The 23115-nt window shown below is 55.9% G+C and overlaps 9 protein-coding genes across 9 annotated transcripts; 5 read left to right on the top strand and 4 right to left on the bottom strand.

The window, feature by feature from the left end:
• Window positions 1–12: 12 nt before the first annotated feature.
• Window positions 13–1289, bottom strand: SETTUDRAFT_40731 (uncharacterized protein; the record flags this gene model as incomplete). The annotated part of the gene is made up of 1 exon (XM_008022094.1): window positions 13–1289. The coding sequence occupies exon 1, from the start codon at window positions 1162–1164 to the stop codon at window positions 13–15; it is 1152 nt and encodes a 383-aa protein (XP_008020285.1). The 5' UTR covers window positions 1165–1289.
• A 388-nt stretch (window positions 1290–1677) lies between these two features.
• On the top strand, window positions 1678–3051 carry SETTUDRAFT_113765 (uncharacterized protein). The gene is made up of 2 exons (XM_008022650.1): window positions 1678–2064; window positions 2141–3051. Exons 1-2 carry the CDS (start codon window positions 1711–1713, stop codon window positions 2936–2938), a joined length of 1152 nt encoding a protein of 383 aa, XP_008020841.1. The 5' UTR covers window positions 1678–1710; the 3' UTR covers window positions 2939–3051.
• A 548-nt stretch (window positions 3052–3599) lies between these two features.
• On the bottom strand, window positions 3600–4304 carry SETTUDRAFT_18437 (uncharacterized protein; the record flags this gene model as incomplete). The annotated part of the gene is made up of 2 exons (XM_008021892.1): window positions 3600–4178; window positions 4239–4304. The coding sequence occupies 2 exons, from the start codon at window positions 4302–4304 to the stop codon at window positions 3600–3602; spliced, it is 645 nt and encodes a 214-aa protein (XP_008020083.1).
• Window positions 4305–5364: 1060 nt separating this feature from the next.
• On the top strand, window positions 5365–8377 carry SETTUDRAFT_30282 (uncharacterized protein; the record flags this gene model as incomplete). The annotated part of the gene is made up of 3 exons (XM_008022024.1): window positions 5365–6048; window positions 6099–7607; window positions 7652–8377. The coding sequence occupies 3 exons, from the start codon at window positions 5365–5367 to the stop codon at window positions 8375–8377; spliced, it is 2919 nt and encodes a 972-aa protein (XP_008020215.1).
• A 1169-nt stretch (window positions 8378–9546) lies between these two features.
• SETTUDRAFT_133600 (uncharacterized protein) lies at window positions 9547–10357 on the top strand (the record flags this gene model as incomplete). The annotated part of the gene is made up of 2 exons (XM_008022651.1): window positions 9547–10029; window positions 10080–10357. The coding sequence occupies 2 exons, from the start codon at window positions 9547–9549 to the stop codon at window positions 10281–10283; spliced, it is 687 nt and encodes a 228-aa protein (XP_008020842.1). The 3' UTR covers window positions 10284–10357.
• Window positions 10358–10798: 441 nt separating this feature from the next.
• SETTUDRAFT_162365 (uncharacterized protein) lies at window positions 10799–11389 on the top strand. The gene has a single exon (XM_008022652.1). The coding sequence runs from the start codon at window positions 10834–10836 to the stop codon at window positions 11170–11172; it is 339 nt and encodes a 112-aa protein (XP_008020843.1). The 5' UTR covers window positions 10799–10833; the 3' UTR covers window positions 11173–11389.
• Window positions 11390–12012: 623 nt separating this feature from the next.
• SETTUDRAFT_133603 (uncharacterized protein) lies at window positions 12013–14907 on the bottom strand. Its single transcript, XM_008022653.1, has 2 exons — window positions 13899–14907; window positions 12013–13826 (listed from the first exon to the last, which is right to left on the bottom strand). Exons 1-2 carry the CDS (start codon window positions 14797–14799, stop codon window positions 12433–12435), a joined length of 2295 nt encoding a protein of 764 aa, XP_008020844.1. The 5' UTR covers window positions 14800–14907; the 3' UTR covers window positions 12013–12432.
• Window positions 14908–15683: 776 nt separating this feature from the next.
• SETTUDRAFT_178193 (uncharacterized protein) lies at window positions 15684–17915 on the top strand (the record flags this gene model as incomplete). The annotated part of the gene is made up of 2 exons (XM_008022654.1): window positions 15684–16476; window positions 16570–17915. 2 exons carry the CDS (start codon window positions 15684–15686, stop codon window positions 17913–17915), a joined length of 2139 nt encoding a protein of 712 aa, XP_008020845.1.
• Window positions 17916–17933: 18 nt separating this feature from the next.
• Window positions 17934–21517, bottom strand: SETTUDRAFT_133608 (glycosyltransferase family 2 protein). The gene is made up of 5 exons (XM_008022655.1): window positions 21280–21517; window positions 20738–21221; window positions 20016–20678; window positions 18592–19961; window positions 17934–18541 (listed from the first exon to the last, which is right to left on the bottom strand). Exons 1-5 carry the CDS (start codon window positions 21325–21327, stop codon window positions 18404–18406), a joined length of 2703 nt encoding a protein of 900 aa, XP_008020846.1. The 5' UTR covers window positions 21328–21517; the 3' UTR covers window positions 17934–18403.
• Between the last annotated feature and the right edge of the window lie 1598 nt (window positions 21518–23115).

Below are 23115 nucleotides of genomic sequence, written 5' to 3' on the forward strand. Positions count from 1 at the left end.
AAAGCGAGAGCTCTAGATGCTTTCCAGGGTGTCTGGAGGCATCGAGGCATCGAAAGTGCTAGCCTCAAACGGTCTTTTCACATAGTCATCTTTTGGTACACTTCCTTTTCTCTTCCGCGGGCCTGCACTATCAGAGGCAATGTGTATCCTCGCCCATTTCTTGACCCTTGCAAAGGCTTCGTCAACGGGTGCAGGAAGCTTGCCAGAGTGCACGGCAGAACTTCCGTTGCTCTTCATCAAAACATCGACGTGTGTTCGAACGCGTGTAATGGCTGGATTCAAAGACTGACCAAAGACTGTGTCGCGAAATGATGTGAGGGCAATGTTCCTTGACAGAATAATGTCGCCCACTTTGAGACCTTGCAGGGTCTCGAGAAGCGAACTCTGAACATGTGTATGCTCCTTTGACTCGCAGGGAGGCCGCATCCAGAAGGCAATCTTGAAACCAGACAGAGAGTCATCTGCTACCATGATTTCCCAAAGGTCCATTTTGTAGCCACGCTTTCGAACAAAGACTTCCCGCATTTCGGGATTGGCAGTGACAACGCAAACGAAGTTGGGTGTTGGTGTCTGGGGGTAGATGGCTCGTAGCTTTTGCGCGCTAGGGAGCGAGGCAAGTGGAGTTATACTCAACTTGGGTGGGATGTGACGAACTAACAGGCGTTGACTAGACTCGCCAGGACTATCGCAGCCTGAAGTAGTGGTGTCGAAGGAAGTGTCAAGAAATGATGACGAGCTGATTGTAGTGGTAGGCCCTTCACCCAGTGCTACCTGGGACGACATCAATGTATCGTGGAAGATGAGTGAATGCTCAATCAGCCCATCGCATGTCATTGTCGGGTCGTTGAAATCAAGAGTAGCATCGAGTTTGGTTGTGTCGTCATTGGCGAAAGATGCGAATCGCTCTACTTCAGGGAGCGAGACATCTGCCATGTGGCTGCCGAGTAGAGACCCAGGGAGGTAAGGCTGCTGCCATTCCGTCTGGAGTCGCGTGTTCTTCTTCGCGATGCAGCGCCATTTCATCGCAGGGGTAGAGTCTTGCTTAGACGCCGTGTGAATTGAACCGAGACTGAAAGCATTGCAGACGTCGGCGGGTAAAAGGCAACTATCGCTGAAATCCAGATGTTCACGCCGAGGGGCGCCGTTGAGCATCTTCAGCTTCATCTTCCAGAAGCGGCGCGTCAGCGCGTCACACGTGTAAGCACACGCGGCGGGACTGCCAGGCGGTAAGGCAGCAGCCTCCCATTCGCGTGATAAACACTCAGCCGGCAGCGTCTGGTTGGATTGTGGAGGGGGGATGTGGAGCCGAAAACAAAGGTAAGGGGGGTGTTGAGGGTTTCGGAGAAGACGCGCAAGTACGGGCCAGAAGTGTTAGCTCCGAGGCGTGGTTGATGCCTGGCTCGCCCTACAGCTCGGTGCGATACCCGAAGCCCGAGTCCTTGACTACACCAGCGAGGCCATTATAAAGTAAGCTGACGGCCGCATGCAGTGGTGCCCCGTAATCATTTGCCTCCGACAGTCATTCCCTCACGACAAGGAAGTCACTCCGGCCTGCATTCCACTCTCCCAAAACACCCCGGGCCCACTACGTAAGCTGCGCGCCCACATTCCGCAGCTTGGCGATCTAATCTGCTAATCTGATTTAAAGTCTCAATGACGCCGTCAAACACTGCCGCCCATCGCCCCATCAACGCATACCGAGTTCCTGCCATGTTTAAAAATCTGTCGTACAAGCTGTCTTCAGCGCTGTCGTCGGCACCCGAGGTCCCTACGCCCAAAAGCAACGGCGAATTTGCAAAAGCAACCAAGACGGCCGATTTATTTCCGACTACCGACCCGGCCATTGATGGCGACGACTGTCTGCACGACTGCGCCAGTTGCAGCATAAAATACCCGCGCAAATTCGACATTGATGAGACGGAGGAGCTGTACGGCCATGTCAAGAGTTTCAATACCCATCTTCTCGTGGCGACGGGGAAAAGCGACTGGGTGCGAGATGTTGCCGATGAGAAGGGCAGCATCATGGAGGCGGTGGACAAGGGAAACGTAAAGCCTAGCAACGGGGTGAGTATCCGATACCAATCTTGTGAAGCCCCATTTTAGGGTGTGTAGAGTGCGACTGTCTTCTAACACTTCGCAGAGACTCATGCTATCCGCCTCCAACATCCCCGTTCCAGACCACTCGGACCACAGCTCTACAGTACTCCTGCTACCGTCGTGGCAATTCATAGACAATGTTTCGCCTGCAAATGTGCCGGAGCTCATTACGCACTTTGTCAATGGCGGCCCTACAAACAACAGTCCGTTGCGCTCGCAACCCGCCTCAACATGGCCGGAAGAAGACTCTTCCGCACCACAACCGGCGCCCAATGCGGCCGCAATACCCCCGTCACTACCCGCAACGTCACAGCTCAAGCCTCGGCCATGCCCGCACAAATACCTCATCTTGATGTGCAGTCAAAAGACGCGCGACGCACGCTGCGGGCAGTCGGCGCCTCTGCTACTCAAAGAGTTTGAGCGCCTGCTGCGGCCCATGGGGCTGTACCGCGACCTGCACGACGAGCGGCCAGGCGGCGTGGGAATATACTTCATCAGCCATGTCGGGGGCCACAAGTTCTCTGCAAACGTCATGATCTACCGACACTCGTCTGTTGCCGCGGGAGCCAAGCAGGCCAACGGACACACCAATGGCGCTGAAGCGCAGCTGACAGACTTGACACTGGAAGACAAGGAGGGCAAGCAAGTCGTGCTGGATGCGAACAAGGAGCAGGAGGCGGAAGGTAATGGCGAGGCTGCACAGTGTATCTGGCTTGCGCGGGTGCGGCCTGAGGACTGTGAGAACATCATCAAGTACACGGTGCTGCAAGGCAAGGTTGTCAAGCCCGACAGACAGCTGCGTGGTGGATTTGACAGATGCAAGCAGCTGGCTAGCTGGTAGTTTGTCTGGTGTGGGGGGCTTGGGATCTTTCAGGAGTTACTTGGTATGATAGACGACGACAACGACGCAACATACCCCGCTGCGATAGGCAGTCGTGTAATAGATTATTTAACTACCATGTTCAAGATATACGGCCCTACCCAGGCTCAAGCTGACTATGTCTCGGTAGTGTGAGACGCGTAGTGTCATTCGTACGGCTCTCGAGCTTGACTTGGGAGACGAGCATCCTGCCATGATCACATGTCATAAACCCCCCGAAGCGCCCAGTTTTGCTGTGCAGGATGGTGGACATGTTTGGCATGGTGTGTGATAGAAAAATATGTTGATTCTGCTAGCGTTGGTCTGCTCATGCATACAAGCTGCATGTTGAACTACGGGTACATGGTTGTTGTGATTTGCTTGGTAATTCGTCGTCATTTCAATTGGAGCCAGCTTCAGAAAGGGCATCGTTTGTTCTTCTCCGAGGCCACAGTGTTGGCCATCTTGGGCGCAGAATCGACTGCCGCGGTGGAATGTCTGCGAACATGCAAGTCCTGGTCGTGGCGGGATGCATGGTTCTGGGTGAAGTGAAGGCGAAGTGGTGAGGAGGGTGCGCCTAGTATGCAATCGAGGAAGATCCCGCGGCATTGGATGGGGGCGTGCGTCAAAGATAATCGTCTCATCAGCCTGCAGCCTCCTTGACCTTGCCACCCGCAACGGGTGCCTCATCGATGAACTGAGGTGGTGCGGCATCGTCGAGCATAAAGTTGGGCACGCCCGATGACTCTCCAATGCCCTCAAACTCGACCTCGTCGCCCAGAGCCTCCAGCTCGGCATCTAGCTCCGACTCATCCACGTCTTCGGGCACGTCGTAGCTGCGGCTTATAGCGTCTTGTATTTCGTTGCCCATATCCAAGAGGTCGGCCATCTCGTCCTGGATCTTGTCGATCTGGTCGATGTTGATCTTGCCGTACTGCTTCTTCAGCTCCTTGGTCGTCGTCTTCATGGCGTCGATGGTGGTCATGTTGTTCTTGAGGTTGTCCTGCATCATGCCGGCCTGCTCCATGTTCCACGACTGGGCCTGCAGCTGGTCGCGCTGGGCCTCGTACTGCTTGCGCTGCTGCAGGACCTTGAGCGCCTTTTGCTTGATGGCCGTCTTGCCCGGGCCGTCGCGCATCTTGGCGAGCTTCTGCTGGTAGGTGCCCAGCTCAGCATTGAGTTTGGCGAGCTTGACATCGAGGCTTTCTATGCGCGTGTCAATCTGGGGGCGGTTAGTGCATGACCGACAACGACACGGCTTGGGCGCATGCAGGTAGCCTACATTGGAGATGGCGCTGTTGAGGGTTGGCTTAGGCGCGTTGCTCTTGGCGCCGAACAGGCGGTTCATGGTGCACTTGTCGGGTGGGGGATGAGCTGCGGCGTATGTATGTAGGAGGCAGACGGCGACGTGGTTGGGGGGGCGGCGCTGTCAAGTGTGGGGTGAGGGCGGCCGTTCCCGCTAACGTCATGGGCCGTCACGTGCAAGGCTGCCAGGACGGGGATGCCAGGCACCGACGAGGCAGATGATGGCGCAAATTTTGAGTCGTGGTGGTGGTGGTGGCGGCGGCGGCGCATGTGAAGTATCTATCTTTGGCTATGCACCGCACACCGATGTACTGTACCAGTACGGTAGCAGTAGCAGTAGGCTCAGCATGCCAATGCAGCTGGCAGGCGTCGCCCGTTGACGGCACCGGCACAGCTTGCGTCATGGCCAGGGCCGCGTGTGCCCGGCACGCCGTCTGCCTGCTCTGCTCCCTACGCCGACGGCCCTAAGCATGAGTGCTTGTGCTTGTGCTTGTCTGTGCCTGCTATCGCTATCAAGGAGGTGCAAGTGCAAGTGCAAGTGATCTGCGGCACGCTACCAGTACGCAGCTTCTAGCCTTGTGCTTGTCACCACCAAAAACCCAACAAATACCCGTCTCTCTCTCCCACACCCGCACCCGCGCCGCTCCCCCCCCCCTCCCCCAGCACGCCCGCCCGCCCTCGCAGCACTTGTATTTGTAACGACCGCCCACGACCTGCCTGTGCATGCATTGACTGCGCGCCTTTTTCTCCCCCCCCCCAGCTCGCCTCGCTTGCCATTGCCCCCCCCGCCCGCCGTGTTCTTCGCTTGTAGGTACCTGTCCCACCTATGCACCCAGCACCCAGCCCAGCCAGCCCAAGCCACGGACACGCGCCCTCGCTGTCTCACCCAAGCAGCTCCTGCTAACCCAGACGCTCGCCTGCCGCGCAGACTCTTCCTTTGCTGCTGAGTTTCCGCTTCCCATGACGCATTGGCCGCTGCAGTAGTCCTACGCATGTCCAGCCCCACCGGCCTACAGCTGCTGCTCTCGAGTCCCTCGCCCGGCCCTTTCCCTGCCCCGCCCTTGTAGCCAGCCCGCCAGCCCGCCAGCCCCCTCGATACAACCATGTTCTGGCGCTTCGGCGGGTATGCTCAGCTCTCGTCGCTGGACAGCATCCTCGACAAGCCCGATGTCACGGTCGAAGAGCTGCTGGACGAGTCCGATCTGATACAGGAGCTCAAGCAGCAGAACTCGAAGCTTATAGAATACCTTCGCGACGAGAATGTCTTGGAGCGCCTGCTGCGCTATGTCATCGCCGCCAGGCCCAGCCCCTCCGCCGACGACGACACGGGAGGCTCGCCCGCGCACGAGGCCCGGAGTCCCAGCCGGTCTGGCTTCTTCGGCAAGGTCAGGGCTCGCTCGACGTCGACGACAAAGTCGGATGCAGGCGACACCGAGGAGAGCAAGGAGGAGCGCCAGCGCATGAAGTACGCCTACGTCTCGTGCGAAATCCTCTCGTCGGAAGTATGGTCCATCTCCGAAGCCGTGCTCGAGAACCAGGACACGCTGCGCCAGTTCTGGGCCTACATCAAGCAGCCCGCGCCCCTCGACCCCGTCCAGGCCGGCTACTTTACCAAAGTAAACGAGTCGCTCCTCGACCGCAAGATGGAAGAGATGCTCGACTTCTTCAAGTCGCTCGACAACGTGGTGCCGGATATGCTGCAGCACGTTGACTGTCCGGTCATCATGGACCTGCTGCTGAAGATCATCAGCCTGGAGAAGAGCGAGGGCGGCCAGGGTATCGTCGATGTGGGTGTTACCCGTATGTATAGCAGTACGCACAGCTGACAAGAGCACAGTGGTTACAGCAGCAGCATCTTGTCCCACGACTCATCTCCTTCCTCGGCCCAGAGCAGTCCACGTCCACCCAAACCTCGGCTGGCGACTTCCTCAAAGCCATCATCACCATATCGGCGAATGCTACAACACAGGATCAGTCGGTGATTGGGCCAAACGAACTCACGCGCCAGCTTGTTTCCGAGTCATGTCTCAAGCAGTTGATAGATTACATGCTCCACGGCGGCAATCCACTCACCGTTGGCGTGGGCATTGTTATCGAAGTCATCAGGAAGAACAACTCCGACTATGATCTCGAAAACCAAATAGGGCCTGTCCCCAAGAACTCGGATCCCATTTACCTGGGAACACTACTTCGACAGTTTGCAAACCACATTCCGCACTTCATGGAGCTGGTCAACAGCTCAAGCCAAGTCGTGACAGAAACAGACGGTACCATTACGAAGAAGAAGCGCGAGCTCAAGACAGCGTTTGGCGACAAGATCGAGCCACTCGGATTCGACCGTTTCAAGACTTGCGAGCTGATGGCTGAGCTGCTGCACTGCAGCAACATGGCGCTGCTCAACGAGCGGGGGAGCGAGGCTGAAGTCAGAAGGCGGGATGCCGAGCGAGAACGTCTCAAAGCCGACGGCAAGCTTACTTCAGCCAATCCCGCCAACCCAGGCGACTTCTCGACCAGTGTCGACAGTCAAGGCTTTCATCATGCGCGAGCCCCGTCAATGGACTCAACTGCCGAAATCAAGCCTCTGCACGTGCAAAACAGTTCCGAGGACGACTTCGAAAAGGTCATTGCCCCAGAGGTCGCACCCGAAGACCCAAAAGAGGCGGCAAACGAAAAGGAGCAGATTGGCGAACCATTGGAGCCATCGCCTAAAATGGCACCAAGGGATGCGCCAAAGGAGACTTCCGTTGGCAAGACGGTGGGCGACGACGGCGAATTCGTCGATGAGCCTCTCACACCACCCAAGGATACTGTGGCCTCTAGTGATACGGCTGCTTCTCCTGCAAAGCCCGCAGACGACGCCGAGTCACCTACATCAGCAGGACTGACGGCCAAGGTGGACGATCTTGGTTTAGACAAGGATACTGTTATGAACGATCGCCAGGAGCCAGCTCAACCTGCGAAGCCCGAAAAGACCGAGACCGATATCAAGACGCCGCCGTCTCTTCTAACACAGCAGCTCAACCAGAGTTCAGAGTCTGGCAACCTCGATCTACCAGAACCTCTGTCCCCCCACCCCGACGACAAGCCGGCACCGCTCTTCGCGGGTAAGAACCGCGATACCAGCGCCTCGCCCTCCAAAATCGACACTTCAAGATTTACAGCACCTGTCCCAGAATCAGATCTTTCAGAGATTACGCCCATTGACGAGACTCAAAGCGTGCGGTCTGTCGTGTTCGGCAGCACAGAAGAGACTGTAGGATTTGAGGTCGACATTGACGGAACACCTGTCGTTGGTGATCTATTGAAGATTACGTTTGTTGAGAATAAAGTTGTCCCAACAATACTTGTAAGCTCCTGCCCGGGTTGTGTAATTGTGTCTAATCTGTACAGGACTTTTTCTTCCGTTTCCCTTGGAACAACTTTCTGCACAATGTGGTGTATGACGTTGTTCAGCAGGTATTCAACGGTCAGATGGAGCATGGATACAACAGGCAACTAGCCATTGACCTTTTTGCCAACGGGCGTATAACTGAACGAATCATCAAAGGCCAAGAAGAAAGTGACAAGTCTCACAAAGAAACGCACATGCGATTAGGATACATGGGCCATCTGACCCTCATCGCCGAAGAGGTGCTCAAGTTCACCGAGCGCCATACCGACGAAGTCCTATCGCCCTTGGTCCTGGAAAAGGTCCACGCCGAGGACTGGGTGCATTACGTCGAACACGTCCTTGCAGAAACACGAGAGCGCGACAACGCCATCCTCGGAGGAGTACGGCCCGACATGAGCGTCGGCCCGAGACAAGCGGTGCTGAACGCCGTCAACGCAGCAAACAACTTTGGAGGCGACAGTGGGGGACTCTCCAACGCTAGCCTCGCCGGCAACGGTGCTATAGGCCTCGACAGCATGGAGCTCACCAACGCCGGTGACACTGGAGGTGGTGGGTACACCTTCAGCGGAGGCTCCTTGCTTAGTGGCTTTACTAACTCGAGTGACGAAGAAGACGAAGACATGGACGATGTCGACACCGAGAGAGAACATCGGCAAGGCCCTGTTGACGATTCCGAACAAGTGGGTGAAATCTCATTTGACGATGCTGATATGGACTATCGATAAGCACATCGCCCCGACCATACACTATACACACTACTGCCACGATCGTTTTTCGCCCTTGGTGCGTTTCCTTTTCTTAACCTTGTTTGTATCGTCAGTAGGGACAGGCAGAGGGCTCGCATACTAGACCCATGGACCGAACATCATCTCCTTTGTACATACATTCCGCCATCCGACAGGGTGTATGATACATGTAGTAATACACATCTCGCGATGTGGTTTTTCATCATCTCTTTTGTGTGACGGGTGATCTAGTATAGTCTCACTGCCGCCACCCAGTTGTTTTTCCACGACATGTGTTTCTTTCGTTTTTTCTTTCTTTCTAGACTTTTGATTTTTTTGGCGTTCCATCACCGTCTCGCTGAGCAGCTTCTCTACGGGCCTTTGATCTGCTCTACTGACGCAAGATTCTTACCAGTCAAGCATCCCACCACCTCTGCAAATAGCGCCCTCCCGTGCGCGTCGTCAATTCGCTCTCCGGCTCGCCCAGCGCAAAGCTCAACTCGAGTCAACCCGTGAAGCAGAAGATGATTTAGATGACCCTTCAATACCCAAGACTCAAGAAGAGGAAGAACGCGAAGGCCATCAGCGTTTTGCCCGCATGTTCGAAGGTATCGAAGACTCTTCTGACGACGACAGCCTGCATAGCGCCGAAGGGATAGGAGAGGGGAGTCAGGGATCGGGGAGGGACAGCCCGGAGAAATGCGCTAGTCCTGAAAAAGAGGACCTTGGTGGTGAGGGTGAGCGGAAGATTGTTGTGTAGGCGTCTGGAAGGAGTTTGTCTGTTTGTGTAGCTTGGCATGGCACTGAATTGATAGATCGAGCATATCTTGCGCGTTTGGCCGGTTACATTGTCTATTGGCATGTTGGGTTTGTTTACGGTGCTCTAGATGAATGGATGTGATGTACGTAGTAATGCATGATTATGAGATACCCATAGTTTGATCTTCTCGAGTACGCATGCGGTGGGAAGCTAGTGGGTCCTATTGCAACAGATGCAATCCTCGGACTCTGGTAATCATCGAGTGCCAGAGTATGGGCCTGTTGTTGCGTCCATGAGCATGTATCATGTGACTCGGCGATTACGCTAACGCCGTAGCGCGTTTTTCGATGCGGTCACTGATCACAGCAATCAGCCCTCTTGAACTCTGTATACAATCTGCAGCCTCACAATGTCCGCACAGCCCACTTCCAGTCGTCCTACATCTGACCGTCGCTCATTCACGGCACCAAAGCGCACATCCCTCCTCCCGAAGCCCTCTTCCATCGTACTGGACTCGTCTGTCCTCATTGCACAACACGCGCAAATCACCGGCATCCACCCAATCACGATTGGCCCGAATACGGTACTGCATCCACATAGTAAACTCAGCAGCGCACTTGCGCCGGTTGTTCTGGATGAGGGGTGTGTCATTTTCGAGCGAGCCAAAATCGGTGTAGGCACGGCAGCTGAGCTCGACGCTGAAAGCCGACGGACTAGCATAGCGCCAGCCCGCAGCAGTGCGCATATTCGGAACTCTATGAGAAGTGAAGGGACCGTGCTTGGCAGAAATGTCGTTGTCGAGTCTGGTGCAGTGGTCGAAGCGGCCGAGGTAGGGGAGGGTACTGTAATCGAGGTCGGCGCTGTGATAGGAAGGGGCAGCATTATTGGAAAGGTAGACTCCCTCAATTCCAGTCTACACTATCATGAGCTAAGATATGATAGTACTGTACCATTACAGCTTCCTCTTTTTTACCGGCAAATTCTCGTTTGCCAGATTATACCGTCGTCTTCAGTGGCTCTCAGCAACGCATCGATCGTACACTGCAACTCCGCCCGGAGATTCTGCGTGCGAAAATGACTGTGCATGCGAAACAACTGGACATGTTTAAGAGGTTGATTCCGAACAACATCGCCAAGTGGTCGTAATGCGCGTCGCTGTGATACAGGAATGATATGGTAACTTGCTGAAGGCCAACGGGCGTTTCATGATTCGAACGCGCACAGCCAATGGTATTGTAACAGTGAGTTGTCACTCATCGTTCACGTTCACCTACGAAGCGTTTGTAAACATGGCGCCACCACGTGAAAGGACCCTGCTGAACCATGGAATCGCGACACAGTCTTGGCTCTTTTACTTGGACATTGTCAAGCCCACACTTTCTTCCCACAACGCCCCCCCCCCTACAGCTACATAACGCGCTTCATCCTATTTACTGGCCTTTGTCTTCCACCACATAAACAACTCGATGCGCAAGTCCCAGCTATGCCTACCTATTCCGACAAAGCCGAATTCTTCGCCAACGGCGTCAAAGTATGTCCAATCCCGGAGGATGCCACCGAATGCCCCATCTGCCGGAACCAGTTCCGAATGGAGCCTTTTGCTTTAAAGCACATCACCTTGGCCAGAAGCATGATGTTCAGACACGGTATCACATACGTATGCGAAAACCTCCCTGCCATCTTTTCCCAGAGTCAAATGCCCATGAAGATGTCTTGCTGCCGAAACATCTTTTGCCAAAACTGCCTAGCCCTCTGGCTCGAATCGGCAAACACCTGTCCTACCTGTCGCGCACAGCTTTTCCCGAAGCCAAACACGCATGCACACGGCGACGGGGACAGCGATGGCGAAGAAGAAGAAGAAGAAGGTTCGGAACCCGCATCTGAACATGAAGAATCCGACATGGACGTGGATGTGGAAGACGAGTCGGAGGATCATGGCGATTCAGAGCCCGAAGATGCCGAAGACTCTGATGTCTCACTTTACACCAACTCTGATTCTGATTCTGATTCTGACTCTGACTTTTCGGCCGACTGATGTGCTTGCATTGGGGTGTTGGAAGGAGGGGGAAAGAAAACGGTTTCTGGGGGTTATTGTCTGGGTTTATGGTTCTATACATAGCATATTGACGCAGAGACGGAGCCAAAGCGGTAGAGTTTGGGAACACAATAATTGGGGCTTTGCAGCTTTGGTAGGGAGACGGACATTGAAGCTTCGCCACCAGGAATAACAACAACAGTAGTTATAATAATGTCATGGTAAATGGGGGAATTTTTATGGCTTAATACAAGTACAGGAATAAGGAAAAAAAATAAACATTTGGATTAGAATTATATCAAGCTTTCTTCTTGCTCTTCTTCTTCTTCCTCCATCCACTATCCCAAACTCATATTAGTTTCTTTGATATATTAGCCCTCTCTCTCTCTCTCTCCTCTCTTCAGTTTTCTCATCCTCCCTCCGCTTCTCTAAATTGCAATACATAATAATAATGATAACACACAATACTGCCTAGCTACACGTCCTACTATATGTAGGTACATTACCTGCCCAAACATACCAATAACTATGCGTGCGATGCGCGATGCGAGAAACAAACAAGATGAGAAAAAAAAAGAGATTAGAAGAAAAAAGACGAGAGAAAACAGACAGGGAAAACGACGAGATGCGAAAATACGAGAAATGACAGAAATAAGAAATAGATATTAGGAGGAAAAAAAAATAGGAGTATGGTATCATTGATTTCGTTCCTCCCCCCATCCCCCCAAAGCGCAATATTTGCTGTCAATTTCTTTTCCCCTTTTTTTCCGTTTCTATAATTTCCCTCCTTTCCTTTTCTTATTCCTATTCCTGTTCCTATCCGTATTCCTGTTCCTGTTCCTGTTCCCGTGAATCCGGCATGTACGCGTCCTGATAGAAATTTGGTGCTACTGCTGTTACTGTTGCTGATGTGTCCTTCAGACGAGTATTGTTGTTTGTTTGCCACTATGGCTTCGGTGGTGGCGATGGTGGCTGTTCAATAGCGGAACGTAATTTATGTGGGTATGTGGGATGATGTAGCCACATGTGTTTGTTGTTGCAGTTCCAGTCCCAAATTTCCATGGCGGACGCATATCTCATTGCTCGTGATTAAGCGTGTTGTTTGGCGAACCGCATACCGACAATAGAGAAACGTTGTTCCTGTAAGGACGTAGCGATAGCGTAGTCTTATTCTTCTTCCTGCTCTTCCTCCTGTTGCCTCGTAGTCTTCTTATTCTTCTTCCAAATTCCCACTTCTCTCCCCTAACACTGTGGCTACAGCTACTGCCATCGAAATGTATCACCAGGGAGCAGGAAATTGGCCTCTTCAAAAGTAATGACGCGGTCCATGTCGAGGAAATGCGAATCCATAAACGCGTCGGAGAGATTCAACAGCGATTGATCCTGGATGCTCTGCTGATGCTGGTGTTGGGCGCCCGGCGTACCGAGAGCGTTGCTGTCGTAAGACGGCGGCGCAAGGGGTGGTTGTTGGGCGGAAGACGGAGCGGTGGTTGGGGCACTGATTTGGTAGAGTGGTGGTGCGCCGGCACCGTGATTGGGGTAGCTGGGGGATGAGAGTTGTGATGAAGATTTGTATAGGTTTGAGGGTGCGGTTGACGAGCCTGCTGGTAGAGTGGAAAGGTGGCTGTGGTGGTGCATGTAGCTGGTTGGAGAAGGGATGGGTGGCGGGGGCGGTGGGATGTTTCGTGGACTGAGCGTAGGCTGAGAACTGTTGAAGCTGTTTTGGCGTGCATCCGCTTTGAGAGATGGTCGCTCTGGGACAAAGCTTCCGCTGCGTATTTGCGATGTAGGTGCATATGTGGGACTTGAGAATTGTTCAGGGTACAGCGCTAAGCCGTTGTGGTCGTAGAAATCGAACCGGAAGTTGGGGTCGTTTTGACAGGCATCGTGGAGATACTCGAGGAGGTCGGCATACAGGCCAGCTTGGTTGGTGGGCCGTGTCTCATCATCATTTCTTTTCCTCCACCGTATGGCCATGTCCCAGAGGTCGTGGACTAGGCGTTGGAACTCGGGCCGTAGCGGCCGGCGGGTGGCTTGGTGTTCGAAGAGCAGGGCTTTGGCGGCGACAAAGGCGCAAAATGAGAATTGAACATTGACAAACGGTATAGGTGTGTGGGCCAGGAACTTGTTGACAATGTTGGAGGTTTCAACGGCAGCAAGCTCGCATGTCTGGGCACTGCATTCTTTCGGGAGCGCGACAAAGTCGTTCCATCCTTTAGGTGGGTGTCCAATCGGGTGATGGAGTAGTATCATTGATGTGTTGTGAGTGATGTGTGCGAGGGTTAGGTTGGGATCCATATCCACCACTGTCCTGTCAGCAGATATGTTTGAGTCTTTCCACTTGGGTGGTAGGAACATTTTCCATTGGACAAGCCGTAGGTCCAGTTCTTTAAACCGGGTCAGCCAGCTAACTGCGTGTTCTTTATCCTGCCAGTTGATGCGTTGCTGGAGGAAGAAGGTCGTCACCTGACTTAGGCTCTCGGTTGCTTCGACGCAATAGGCGAAAGCGCCAAGCTTGGATGAATCAATGTAGCCATTGGCAGAGTTTGGACTGGCACCTGGAGGTAAGTCGGCCACGGGGTCATCCTCATTATATTGAGCGGGAACGTTTGCCAGTGAGCGCCCAATACGAGCGGCTGCTTTGTTCCAGATACCTGTATGGTCAGTCAATACAATATCCATAAGCTTCGGGTAGGCATCTCCAAGCAATAATCAAGCCTACATACCAAAGTAGGGTGTGGTGACAGGCTCTTCACGGGTAAAATAGCCTCCGTCTGCCGGGAGACGGCAGTGGACATCCTCTGCAGTCAAGCTTGTGTTCCAACCAGTCGACGCTGAACAAAAGCGATCAAGCAGAAAGATGACCCAGAACAGCCTTCGGCGCTCTTCCAGCTCCGTCCAGTCAGCCGTAGGCTTCACTAGGCGCACAGGGGCCATGAGTGATCCGAACTGCCAAGGGGACGGCTCGGTAGTAAGCTGAAGGTAGTCAATGGTTCTCGTGAGCGAACCAATCAGCGGCCAAGCTCTCTGCGTGTGGCCGTCGTTCAAGAGATCAAAGACGAGAAAAATGAGCGCCTGCAGACTCTCCATGGTGACGTTTCGCAGGGCGTGTGTCTCGACAATCATGCGCGAGACGCGGATCTGCTGGCGAATCTGGTCGTCGTCGAGGAAGAGCACGCTGGGCTCCATATGGCGCAACGCCACGGCGATCAGAGCATGGAGAACGAGGACCAGTCCGGGCTCTTGCGAGCCTTGCTGCACCCGCGTCTGGATGCGCTTCTTGTGGATGTAGGGAATCCAGTGGTGAAAGGAGATGCAGAAGAAGTCGACGAGCTTCTCCAGCAGCGGCTGCGAGGGCAGGTGGTGGGCGATGTCGACGTCGTCAAAGGGGAAAATCCAGCTGTCGGGCATGGGCGTGCCGTGCCGCCGCTTGAGGGGATTGGGGGTCACGCTGCTCTCGGCGCGTATGGTAGTCGTGGTGGTGGAGGCGGTGGCGCTCTCTCTCGCCATGTCGACATAGTGGTGTTCAAGAGCAGCATGGACGGGCGGCTGCGGGTGTGGCTGGGGCTGGTGCTGCGGCTGGTGCTGGGGCTGGTGGTGTTCAGTGGGATGAGATGCAGCAGCCATGGCAGTGGTGGTGGTCGTCGTGGGCTCGTCAGCGGCATAGCGCGCACGGATCTGGCCGTTTTCGTCGAGGAGGATCTTCTCCAGGAAAGCTAGGCGTTGTGAGAAGAGACGAGCAGCTCGCAGGAAGCAACAGCAGCAGCCTACCAACACGGCGAGTCAAGGCCTCGACAGCGCCGGGCTTAAGGCCCGGCTTGTTCTTGGGCTGGTAGACACAGTCGGACGCTACGCGGGTCGGTCAGCAGCGACCATGGCGGCATGTGGGCGCAGAGACGGAGGCGGAGGCGGAGACATACAGAGCCTCAGACAGTGAGTACACGAGGGAAGCTCGCGCGAGCAGCGCAGCTTGCGTTGCTTGCAGCTAACGCAGGCCGGGATATCACCACCAACGGAGACGGGCCCGTCGTCGTCGCCCCCCGCTTGGCTCCCCGAGCCGGTCGAGTAATTGGTCCAGCTAGCCGCCATCAGCGCGACCTCCTCCGGCGGCGACAGAGGCGTTGTCGCAAAACGAAGGAATATTCGGTGGACGAGCAGCACACGGCGAGCCCGGGCATCGGGATAAATCAGGCCATGCCCACCACCACCACCACCACATCCGAGGCCCCGCCCGCCTAGCCCTCATCTCCGCCGCCCAACCTCCGCCCGGCCACCACGCCCCCGACACGCCCGTCATCTGCAGCCTGCCTCTATATACGCCTGCCGCGGGCCTGCCATGGGCCTGCCCAGCACCTGAGCCGTCGTGGCCGCCATGCGGGCGACCGCCCACGTACAGCCCACACGCAGCCGTTGCGCGACAGCCACACCCGACATGTGCCCAAATATATATCTGACATGCTGCCCACCCCGCAGCAGCATCGTCAGCCCCGCCATCCCCAGAGCGAGACGACATGCCCCCGCTGGCAGGCTTCTCCGACAACCCCTTTGCCACCCGTGCCGACTGTGACGCCGCCGCCAGAGCCATACTCGATGCACTGACTCCATACCAATCTCCCGCCGGCGCCCGCATCAGGCTCCCACTGACCACCGGAACGCACTTTGATGATGTCGCCGCCCAGCTCGAGGGATATGCCCGTCCGCTCTGGGTCGTGGGCGCGCTGCTGCACTCGCACGCCCTCAGTGCAGCCGACAAGACGCGGCTCGTAGATCCATATGCCAGAGGCCTGGCCAGCGGTACCAACCCAGACCACCCGGAGTACTGGGGCCCCGTCGTGCTGCGCGACCAGCGCATGGTCGAAATGGAAATCATATCCTTTGCGCTGCTCGCCGCCCCAGACACCATGTTCGCCTCGCAGACCGACGAGGCCAGGAACAACATCACGGCGTGGCTCATGACGCTCAACGGCAAGGACTTTCCAACCACCAACTGGCTCTGGTTCCGCGTCATGACGAACCTCGCGCTGATCAAAGTATGCGGCGTGCCCCAGGCCGAGGTGCTCGACGCCATGAAAGCCGATCTGGATCTCATGGAGCAGTTCTACCTGGGCGAAGGCTGGGCTGCCGACGGCATATGGAGCGACGAGGGGAGGCAGGCCGACTACTACTCTGGCAGCTTCGCGATACAGTTTTCGCAGCTAATCTATGCAAAGATGGCACGGGACCTGGATCCAGAGCGGTGCGAGCGGTTCCAGGGTCGAGCACGCGATTTTGCAATGAGCTTTTGGCGCTACTTTGATTCAAACGGTAAGCATGGAGGGCATGCAAAGTACATGGGAGCGTCGTTGGAGTATAGCTGGGCCATCCATGTCCAACACACGACAACTGACTAGGGTCCAGGTGCCGCGATCCCCTTTGGCCGCAGTCTGACGTACCGGTTTGCCTTTGCGGGATTCTGGTCTGCCGTCGTCTTCGCAGATGTGTCGTTGCCTGCGCCCTTGGACGACTGGGGCGTCATCAAAGGCCTCTTGCTGCGCCATTTCCGCTGGTGGAGCACAAAACACGACATGTTCAATGTCGATGGCACCCTGACCATTGGGTTTGCGTATCCCAACATGTTCCTCAGCGAAGACTACAACAGCCCGCAGTCTCCGTACTGGGCCACCAAAGCCCTGCTTGCGCTCGCCATGCCCGAATCCCATCCCTTCTGGCTGGCCGAGGAAAAACCCCTACCACATACCGGCAATGCAGTCGTGCCCGTCCGGCCGCCCATGCACATTCTGTGCCAGCAGCGCAACCACCACTTCCTGCTGTCCACCGGCCAGTTCTGCCCGTGGCCGCTCAAAGCCACAGAAGCCAAGTACGGCAAATACGCCTACTCGTCGCACTTTGGCTTCAGCGTGCCCACAGGCCCCTTGATCCAGCAAATGGCCCCCGACAGCACGCTCGCCCTGAGCAAAGACGGCGGCGATACTTGGCGCGTGCCGTGGAAAGTCTCGGCACCCGCGTTTCACAACAACAATGATAACGATATCCTTGCCATAAAGCTTGTGCGGGACGGCCAGATAGCCGAAAGTATATCGGCCATGTCGAGCTCCTGGAAGCCGTGGGCTGACGCTGACGTTGTCGTGCGCACGCTGCTTATTGCGCCGTGCTCGCGCTGGCCCGACTGGTATATCCGATGGCACACTATTTGGAATCCCGCGCCGCACACCGTCAAGCTGCACGCTGTCCAGGGCGGTTTTGCAATCCAGGGCCGTGGCCACAGCCGAGGTGAAGTCCTACCTGCTTTTAGTCATGTATCCCAGCTCAAGGCTGCGGCGCACAACAAGCCGCATCCCGAAGGTACTGTTGTTGTACATGAAGACGCGGCGGCGTCGACGCTCATTTGCTCGGATGCCGGTGCAAGCGGTATACGGGCTTTGCATCTCCGGCGTGGGGAAAATGGACAGCGTCCTGTTGAAGAACGTGCCGAGGTCCTCAAGCCAGATGCTAATACCAATTTGATATGGCAACGCACCCTCATACCCACGCTGCATGCACAAGCCACAGCTGATGCAGAACCTGTGCAGTTTGGCAGCGCAGTGTTTGCACTAGCACGGACAGACGACAGAGCAGATGCATATGCAGCGCTGGATACAGAGAGCCTGTGGATGGATATGCCCGTTATCGCGACAGCCAAAGAAGAGCCAGGCACAAAGGGGTGGTATATCAGCATCCCAGATGCTAACAGCTGGAGACCTTGACTAGAATATGCAATGTAAAAAATAACTTTTATAAACAATATTCACTACATACCATAGCCAGACAAAGCCAATTTCAATATATATATATATATATATATGTGTTGGTATTCCAGACTAGACAGATTCAAAAACAAAGCCCATAGTCTTGCACATACAAAACCAACCCAGCAAGCTTCGACCATGGCGAACATATTTTCGACTTTGATACATCTTGCCCCGTCTCATTGTATGAATAGAGCCAACCTCGCCATCTGTGCGCGCTGACAAACGAGTATTGCACTAAAGCCAGTCATCATCTCAACCCTACAAGCAGCCATGCGCACGTGTCATTTTCTTCTTTCGGAAACAAGCAAAATCCCCAGCTCCCAGCCGCGGCGGCTGCTGCTGAGGTCCAAGACACCAAGAAACGCCAATTACATTGAATAAGGGGAATCGAAGCGGGGGGTTCAAAAAGGGCAAAGTTGCCATTGGTGTAGCGCTTGGCCGCTTTACCTCTTCCTGACGCAGAAGAAGAGACCAGTGCGACCAAGGAACCACAGACATCCTAGGAAACGAATAATGGCAAGAATTGCAGTAGACCACAGGAGAGCCTGGAAGAAGTGCGCCGTTCGGGTCGAGGCGGTGGACTACGACGGGGTTAGCAGAGCCTCGGGAAAACCATACGGGTGCAACTTACAGAGAAACCGAAGCGGTCAAAGTTGTCTTGGGTAATGACAACAGCAAGAGTAGCATTGGAACCAATCCAGGCCGTGCAGAGATGGGTACGGAAAGACTTGTACGAGTCCTCGAGAGTCTTCTCGTCCTTCTCCTCTGGAGGAACGTAGGGCGCAAGAGCACGCTTGACAGTCGCCTCAAACTGGCTGTCGATATCAGCCTGGGGCAGATCCGGCTCCTCAATGACGTTGTGTTTTCCGTCCGAACCCTTTTCAGTCTTGGCTGAAGGAAGCATGTCGGCCTTGTCGGAACCCTTGGTACCCCAGGACACATCGTGCCAGTTGGAGAAAGCGTAGACGTTGAGAATGTTGATGTAGGAAGACATGATGAGCAGGTATTGCGGGAACGAGGTGAACATGTGCCACGGGTCCATGTAGAGGAAGGAGGCGACGTAGTAGAGACCAAAAGTCGAAGCAAGAGCGATGATGATGATACCCACACCGTCTGACGAGAAGAAGGATTCGGCAAAGGCACTCGCTGACGACGTGTCGAGTTTGGCACTCTTGGGGTTCGAAAAGGCCTGGACGACAAGGTAGATGGACAGGACGACAATGTACAGCTGGATGATACCGAACACGCAGAACGAGAGCAGGTACGAGTACTTGGAACCCTTGGGACGGTTACCAAAGGCCAGAATGAACTGCAGGACCAGGAAGGCGAGGTAGATGTACGTGACAATGGTGTTGAAGATGGGGGTAACGCGGTTGCCGAATGGCCAGGCGTCTCTGGAATCCGTCTTGGTACCGACAAGACTCATGATGATAACCGTCGTAAGCCAGAAGGAAGCCAGGGAAAACCATGTGAGGATAGTCTGGAACATGTTGTAGAAGAGCTGAATGTGGAAAAAGAACATGCGGACAAAGTTGTGGCCACTCTTGTACATGCGGCCGAAATGGAGCAGCGAATAGATACCGGCAGCAAAGGAACCGTTGAGCCAACGACGACGCTGACCGATCAGCTCAGCGGCACCTTCGGGCACGTCAGTCTCTCCCTTGGAGGCCTTGATGTAGGTAAGATGCCACTTGGATCCGGCCTTGGCGACAAGCTCGAAACACAGAATACGATCTTCGGCCAAGAACATGTTCTTCTTGAAAATGTTCATGCCCTCGATACCCTTCTTTCCGAGAATCTTGGCGAGTGTGTGGTCACCGTGGAAGTACTGTTCGAGCGGTCGGCCCATGATGGCGCGGTATCGGTAAGCAGAGAAGGCACCAGGCAACACGGACACGTAGCCAAACGACGACTCGAGCGGCTTGTCGAGAATGTTACTGATCTTGTACTCGAAGTTTTGCGCCGCCACAAGCGGGTTGAGCAGGTTCTTCCAGCCCTTACCTGGGGAGTGGGTTAGCAAACACGTCTCGTCAGCGTAGCTGGCTGGTTACTTACCCAACATGGCGTGGATTTCACCACAAGCACCACCAAGATCCTTGTCGTTGTAGAAACCTTCCCAGAGAGCGAGCAGGGACTTGGGGCCGGGCTTGGTACCGGCGTCGAGCAGGATGCAGACCTCGGGGTTGAGAATGCGGCCAATGGCGGTGAAGAGCCATCTGTGCGAGTTGATCTTCTTGGTGTTCTTTTGCTTCAGGCAGAAGATCATCTGCACGGGGGGTAGGGTGCTGGCACTGTCATCGTGCGGGCGGATGAGCTGCTGGTTGGGAGTGACGGAAAGCTGTGTAGTGTACTCGAAAATGTGAGCAACCGTCTCGTTTCCGTCAATGTCCTTCTTCATGACACCGTCCTGGTAGACACCGACGGTCGCGAGCAGATCGAGCGTGCCCTTGTCGCAGGGGTCGATACCGTCGAAAACCAGACACACGACAATCTTTTGCCAAGCTGGACCGCCCTTGTTCCAGAACTCGGACTTTTTGAGGTTGACAATGTCGCGGATGTTCTGCATGACACCGTGCAGGGTGCGGGCAGTAAGCACCTTGTCTTCGTTGTAGTAGGTGATGGCAATGAGCAGCTCCGTGTGGCGGTTGTACATGGCCGGACGCAGATTGTAACCGTTCTTGAGCGTAAAGTCGTTGGGGTCACATGTCGCGGCCGTGTCTGGCACCTGTCAGAATCGGGACGGGCGGGGCATGTCACAAGACTAGGTGCACACTTACATCGCATGTGGGTGAACTCCTCGCTGCCGCTCTCGAGGTCGTTGCGGTACTTTGCCTGGATGGCGTTTTGGATGGCCGAAGGCACGGGGTAGTCGGCGCTGAGAACGGAGCCCTGGACAAGCTTGACCTTACGGGTCATACCACGCTTGAGGCCGCCGGCGACACCGCCGGGCTGCTGGCGCTGCCTCCAGGCCTCGGTGGAGCTGGTCTCGCTCCTCTGGTATGGCGAGGGCGCACGCTGGGCGGCGCCAAAGTCGCTGGCCGGGTCGTAGCCGCCCGAGACGGAGTAGCTGGTGCCATCTGTCGGGTGGGCGGGGTATTGGGTTGGCCGGTCGTTGGCATACGACTCGGTCAAGCTGTAGGTCGAGTGTGGGCGGACGTCAGGGTTGCCGCCGCCGTAAAAAGGGTCGGCATTGGCACCGGTGGGGTTCTCGTGCTGCAAGAGGGAGCGGCCAACCTCATCCTCGTTCTCGTTGCGGTCGTACTGCTCAGGTCGTCAGTATACAGTAGGGTCCGGTGACGGTGGTCAGGGGGCCGCCTACGCCGGTATTGGGGTCACCCAGGTGGTAACCTTGGTTGTTGTACGCCATGAGGGACTGCAGGCCGCGGGCAGGGGCTGCAGATGGCTCTGGGAGATGGAATAAGGGGGGGTGGGGATGCAAGGAGAAGGAATAGAGGGAAAAAAGAGCAGTGAGCGCACGACTGGCGGTGTCGCTTGATAAAGGCAGACAGGAATGTCTGGGGCGCTGGAGGGCTGAGAAAGGCGCTGAAGGGAGGCGCTAAGCCTGTTTGGGGCGGGAGATGGGGGGGGGGAGTCTGCGCTAGGAAAACGGCCGCGCTGAAACACGCGTAGACCACGGCGACAGGGCGAGGCAGGAATAATTGGATGGCCTGTAGTTTCGGGGGCAGGGAGGGGGGATGGAGGTGGAATGCCCTAGCCGGGGAGGGTGAGGGTGGTGTCTGGGGAGAGAGGGCGAGCGAGTGTGTGTGTGTCCGTGGCGGGCGGGCGCGGCGGGCTACTTGAGGGCGCGGGCGTTGAGGCGCCTGGCAGTGGTGGTGTAGGTAGTGCTTGTAGTGGTGGTGGTGGTGCAAACCTGCTGACGGGCGGCCGATTGTGTCTAGTCGTCGCTGTCTCGCGTCTACACCTAGTTTGTCGGCGGTGTGGCGCGTGCCGGCCATGGGGCCCTGCTAAAATTAGAGTCGCCGGCCTTAATCAGCTCCACGCTTACCTGCTCAGCCTCACGCAGAAAATACACTGCCATCTGCACCCTAGGCCCAGAGAGGCATGCATGCCAGATGCATCTTACCTATCGCCGCCCTGTCTACTTGTACGGCGATAGACTTTCCACCTGCTGCGCTGCGCTGCACTGCGCCCGTCGGCCTGCCCCGGGGGAGGCTCTGCCGCTTGACTTGCTGTGCGTCTCGTCTTTGCAGCCAGGGGTTGCACGGTACGTCAGCCAGCTTCCCAGCCTGAGCCTGCGCTCTGCACGCCGCCGGCCCACACAGGAGATCGTCGCCTGTGCTTGCACTTGTTTTCAGCATATTGCTGGTGCTGGCGGCTGCTGCATGCGCTGGTACAAGCCACGCACTGCACCCCAAACTGCTCTGTCAAGCAAAAAAAATTCGATCGCGGGTGCATATAGAGGCATGGACTGAATCGCCAATGCCCCGCCCGCCGTGCATCCGGCTGCCAGCTCCCACGCCTCGTCTTCTTTTGTCGTCGTCGTGCAGCGATTAATAAATCGCCCATCAGGGGGGCCAGCCGACGGCGACGCTGGTGCTGGTGCTGGAGCAGGGTCCATGCCGTTGGAAGGTGTCGTGCCCGCTAATGCTACCGACGCCTACCACGGTACGGCGGCGGCGGCGGGTCACATCGACGGCCACTGGCTCCCTTACCCTGTACGTGCAACACCTGCTATCCCAACCTTCCGAAATTCTCCCTTTGCCTTGTCGCCGACCTGCTACCATGTTGCCGCGGTATTTGAAGCGCACTTTGCACCCTGCACATGCGCCGCCTCTGCCTGACGCCCTGGTGCCGAGAATCGCGTGCCAGCGCGCCCTCGCCCTCGCCCTCGCCCTCGTCATGCGCCGAAAAAGCGCCTGCACATGCGGCTTTGCCTTTTCCCGTCGATGACATCAGACGAAACGCCAGCCGTTCCTTCCCTCGCGCCCCGGGCCTCGAGTGCGCGCCTCGCCGCGCGGGCAGGAACTCTCCTCGCGCCTGCCGTCATGATACAGCCTCTCAACAGATGCACGCACGTGACCCCCGCCTGTCCACTCGCGACATGGCCCTCACACTCACGGCGCTCGCCCTGAATGCCTTGAACTCGCACGCAGCACGCGTGAACCACCCACTCCCGCATGTGGCTTGCGTCATC

Source organism: Exserohilum turcica (genome assembly GCF_000359705.1).
Source record: "Exserohilum turcica Et28A unplaced genomic scaffold SETTUscaffold_1, whole genome shotgun sequence".
NCBI classification, from domain to species: domain Eukaryota; kingdom Fungi; phylum Ascomycota; class Dothideomycetes; order Pleosporales; family Pleosporaceae; genus Exserohilum; species Exserohilum turcicum.

Excerpts from the sequence above, each read along its gene's own strand:
- SETTUDRAFT_113765 (XM_008022650.1), top strand. The coding sequence starts at position 1,711 with ATGTTTAAAAATCTGTCGTACAAGCTGTCTTCAGCGCTGTCGTCGGCA. Across the intron at positions 2,065-2,140 it reads ACGTAAAGCCTAGCAACGGG|AGACTCATGCTATCCGCCTC; the intron begins GTGAGTATCCGA and ends AACACTTCGCAG.
- SETTUDRAFT_162365 (XM_008022652.1), top strand. The coding sequence starts at position 10,834 with ATGCCCATGAAGATGTCTTGCTGCCGAAACATCTTTTGCCAAAACTGC.
- SETTUDRAFT_133603 (XM_008022653.1), bottom strand. The coding sequence starts at position 14,799 with ATGGCTGCTGCATCTCATCCCACTGAACACCACCAGCCCCAGCACCAG. Across the intron at positions 13,827-13,898 it reads TGTCACCACACCCTACTTTG|GTATCTGGAACAAAGCAGCC; the intron begins GTATGTAGGCTT and ends CTGACCATACAG.
- SETTUDRAFT_133608 (XM_008022655.1), bottom strand. The coding sequence starts at position 21,327 with ATGGCGTACAACAACCAAGGTTACCACCTGGGTGACCCCAATACCGGC. Across the intron at positions 20,679-20,737 it reads GGAGTTCACCCACATGCGAT|ACACGGCCGCGACATGTGAC; the intron begins GTAAGTGTGCAC and ends GACAGGTGCCAG. Across the intron at positions 18,542-18,591 it reads TTGACCGCTTCGGTTTCTCT|TCCACCGCCTCGACCCGAAC; the intron begins GTAAGTTGCACC and ends ACCCCGTCGTAG.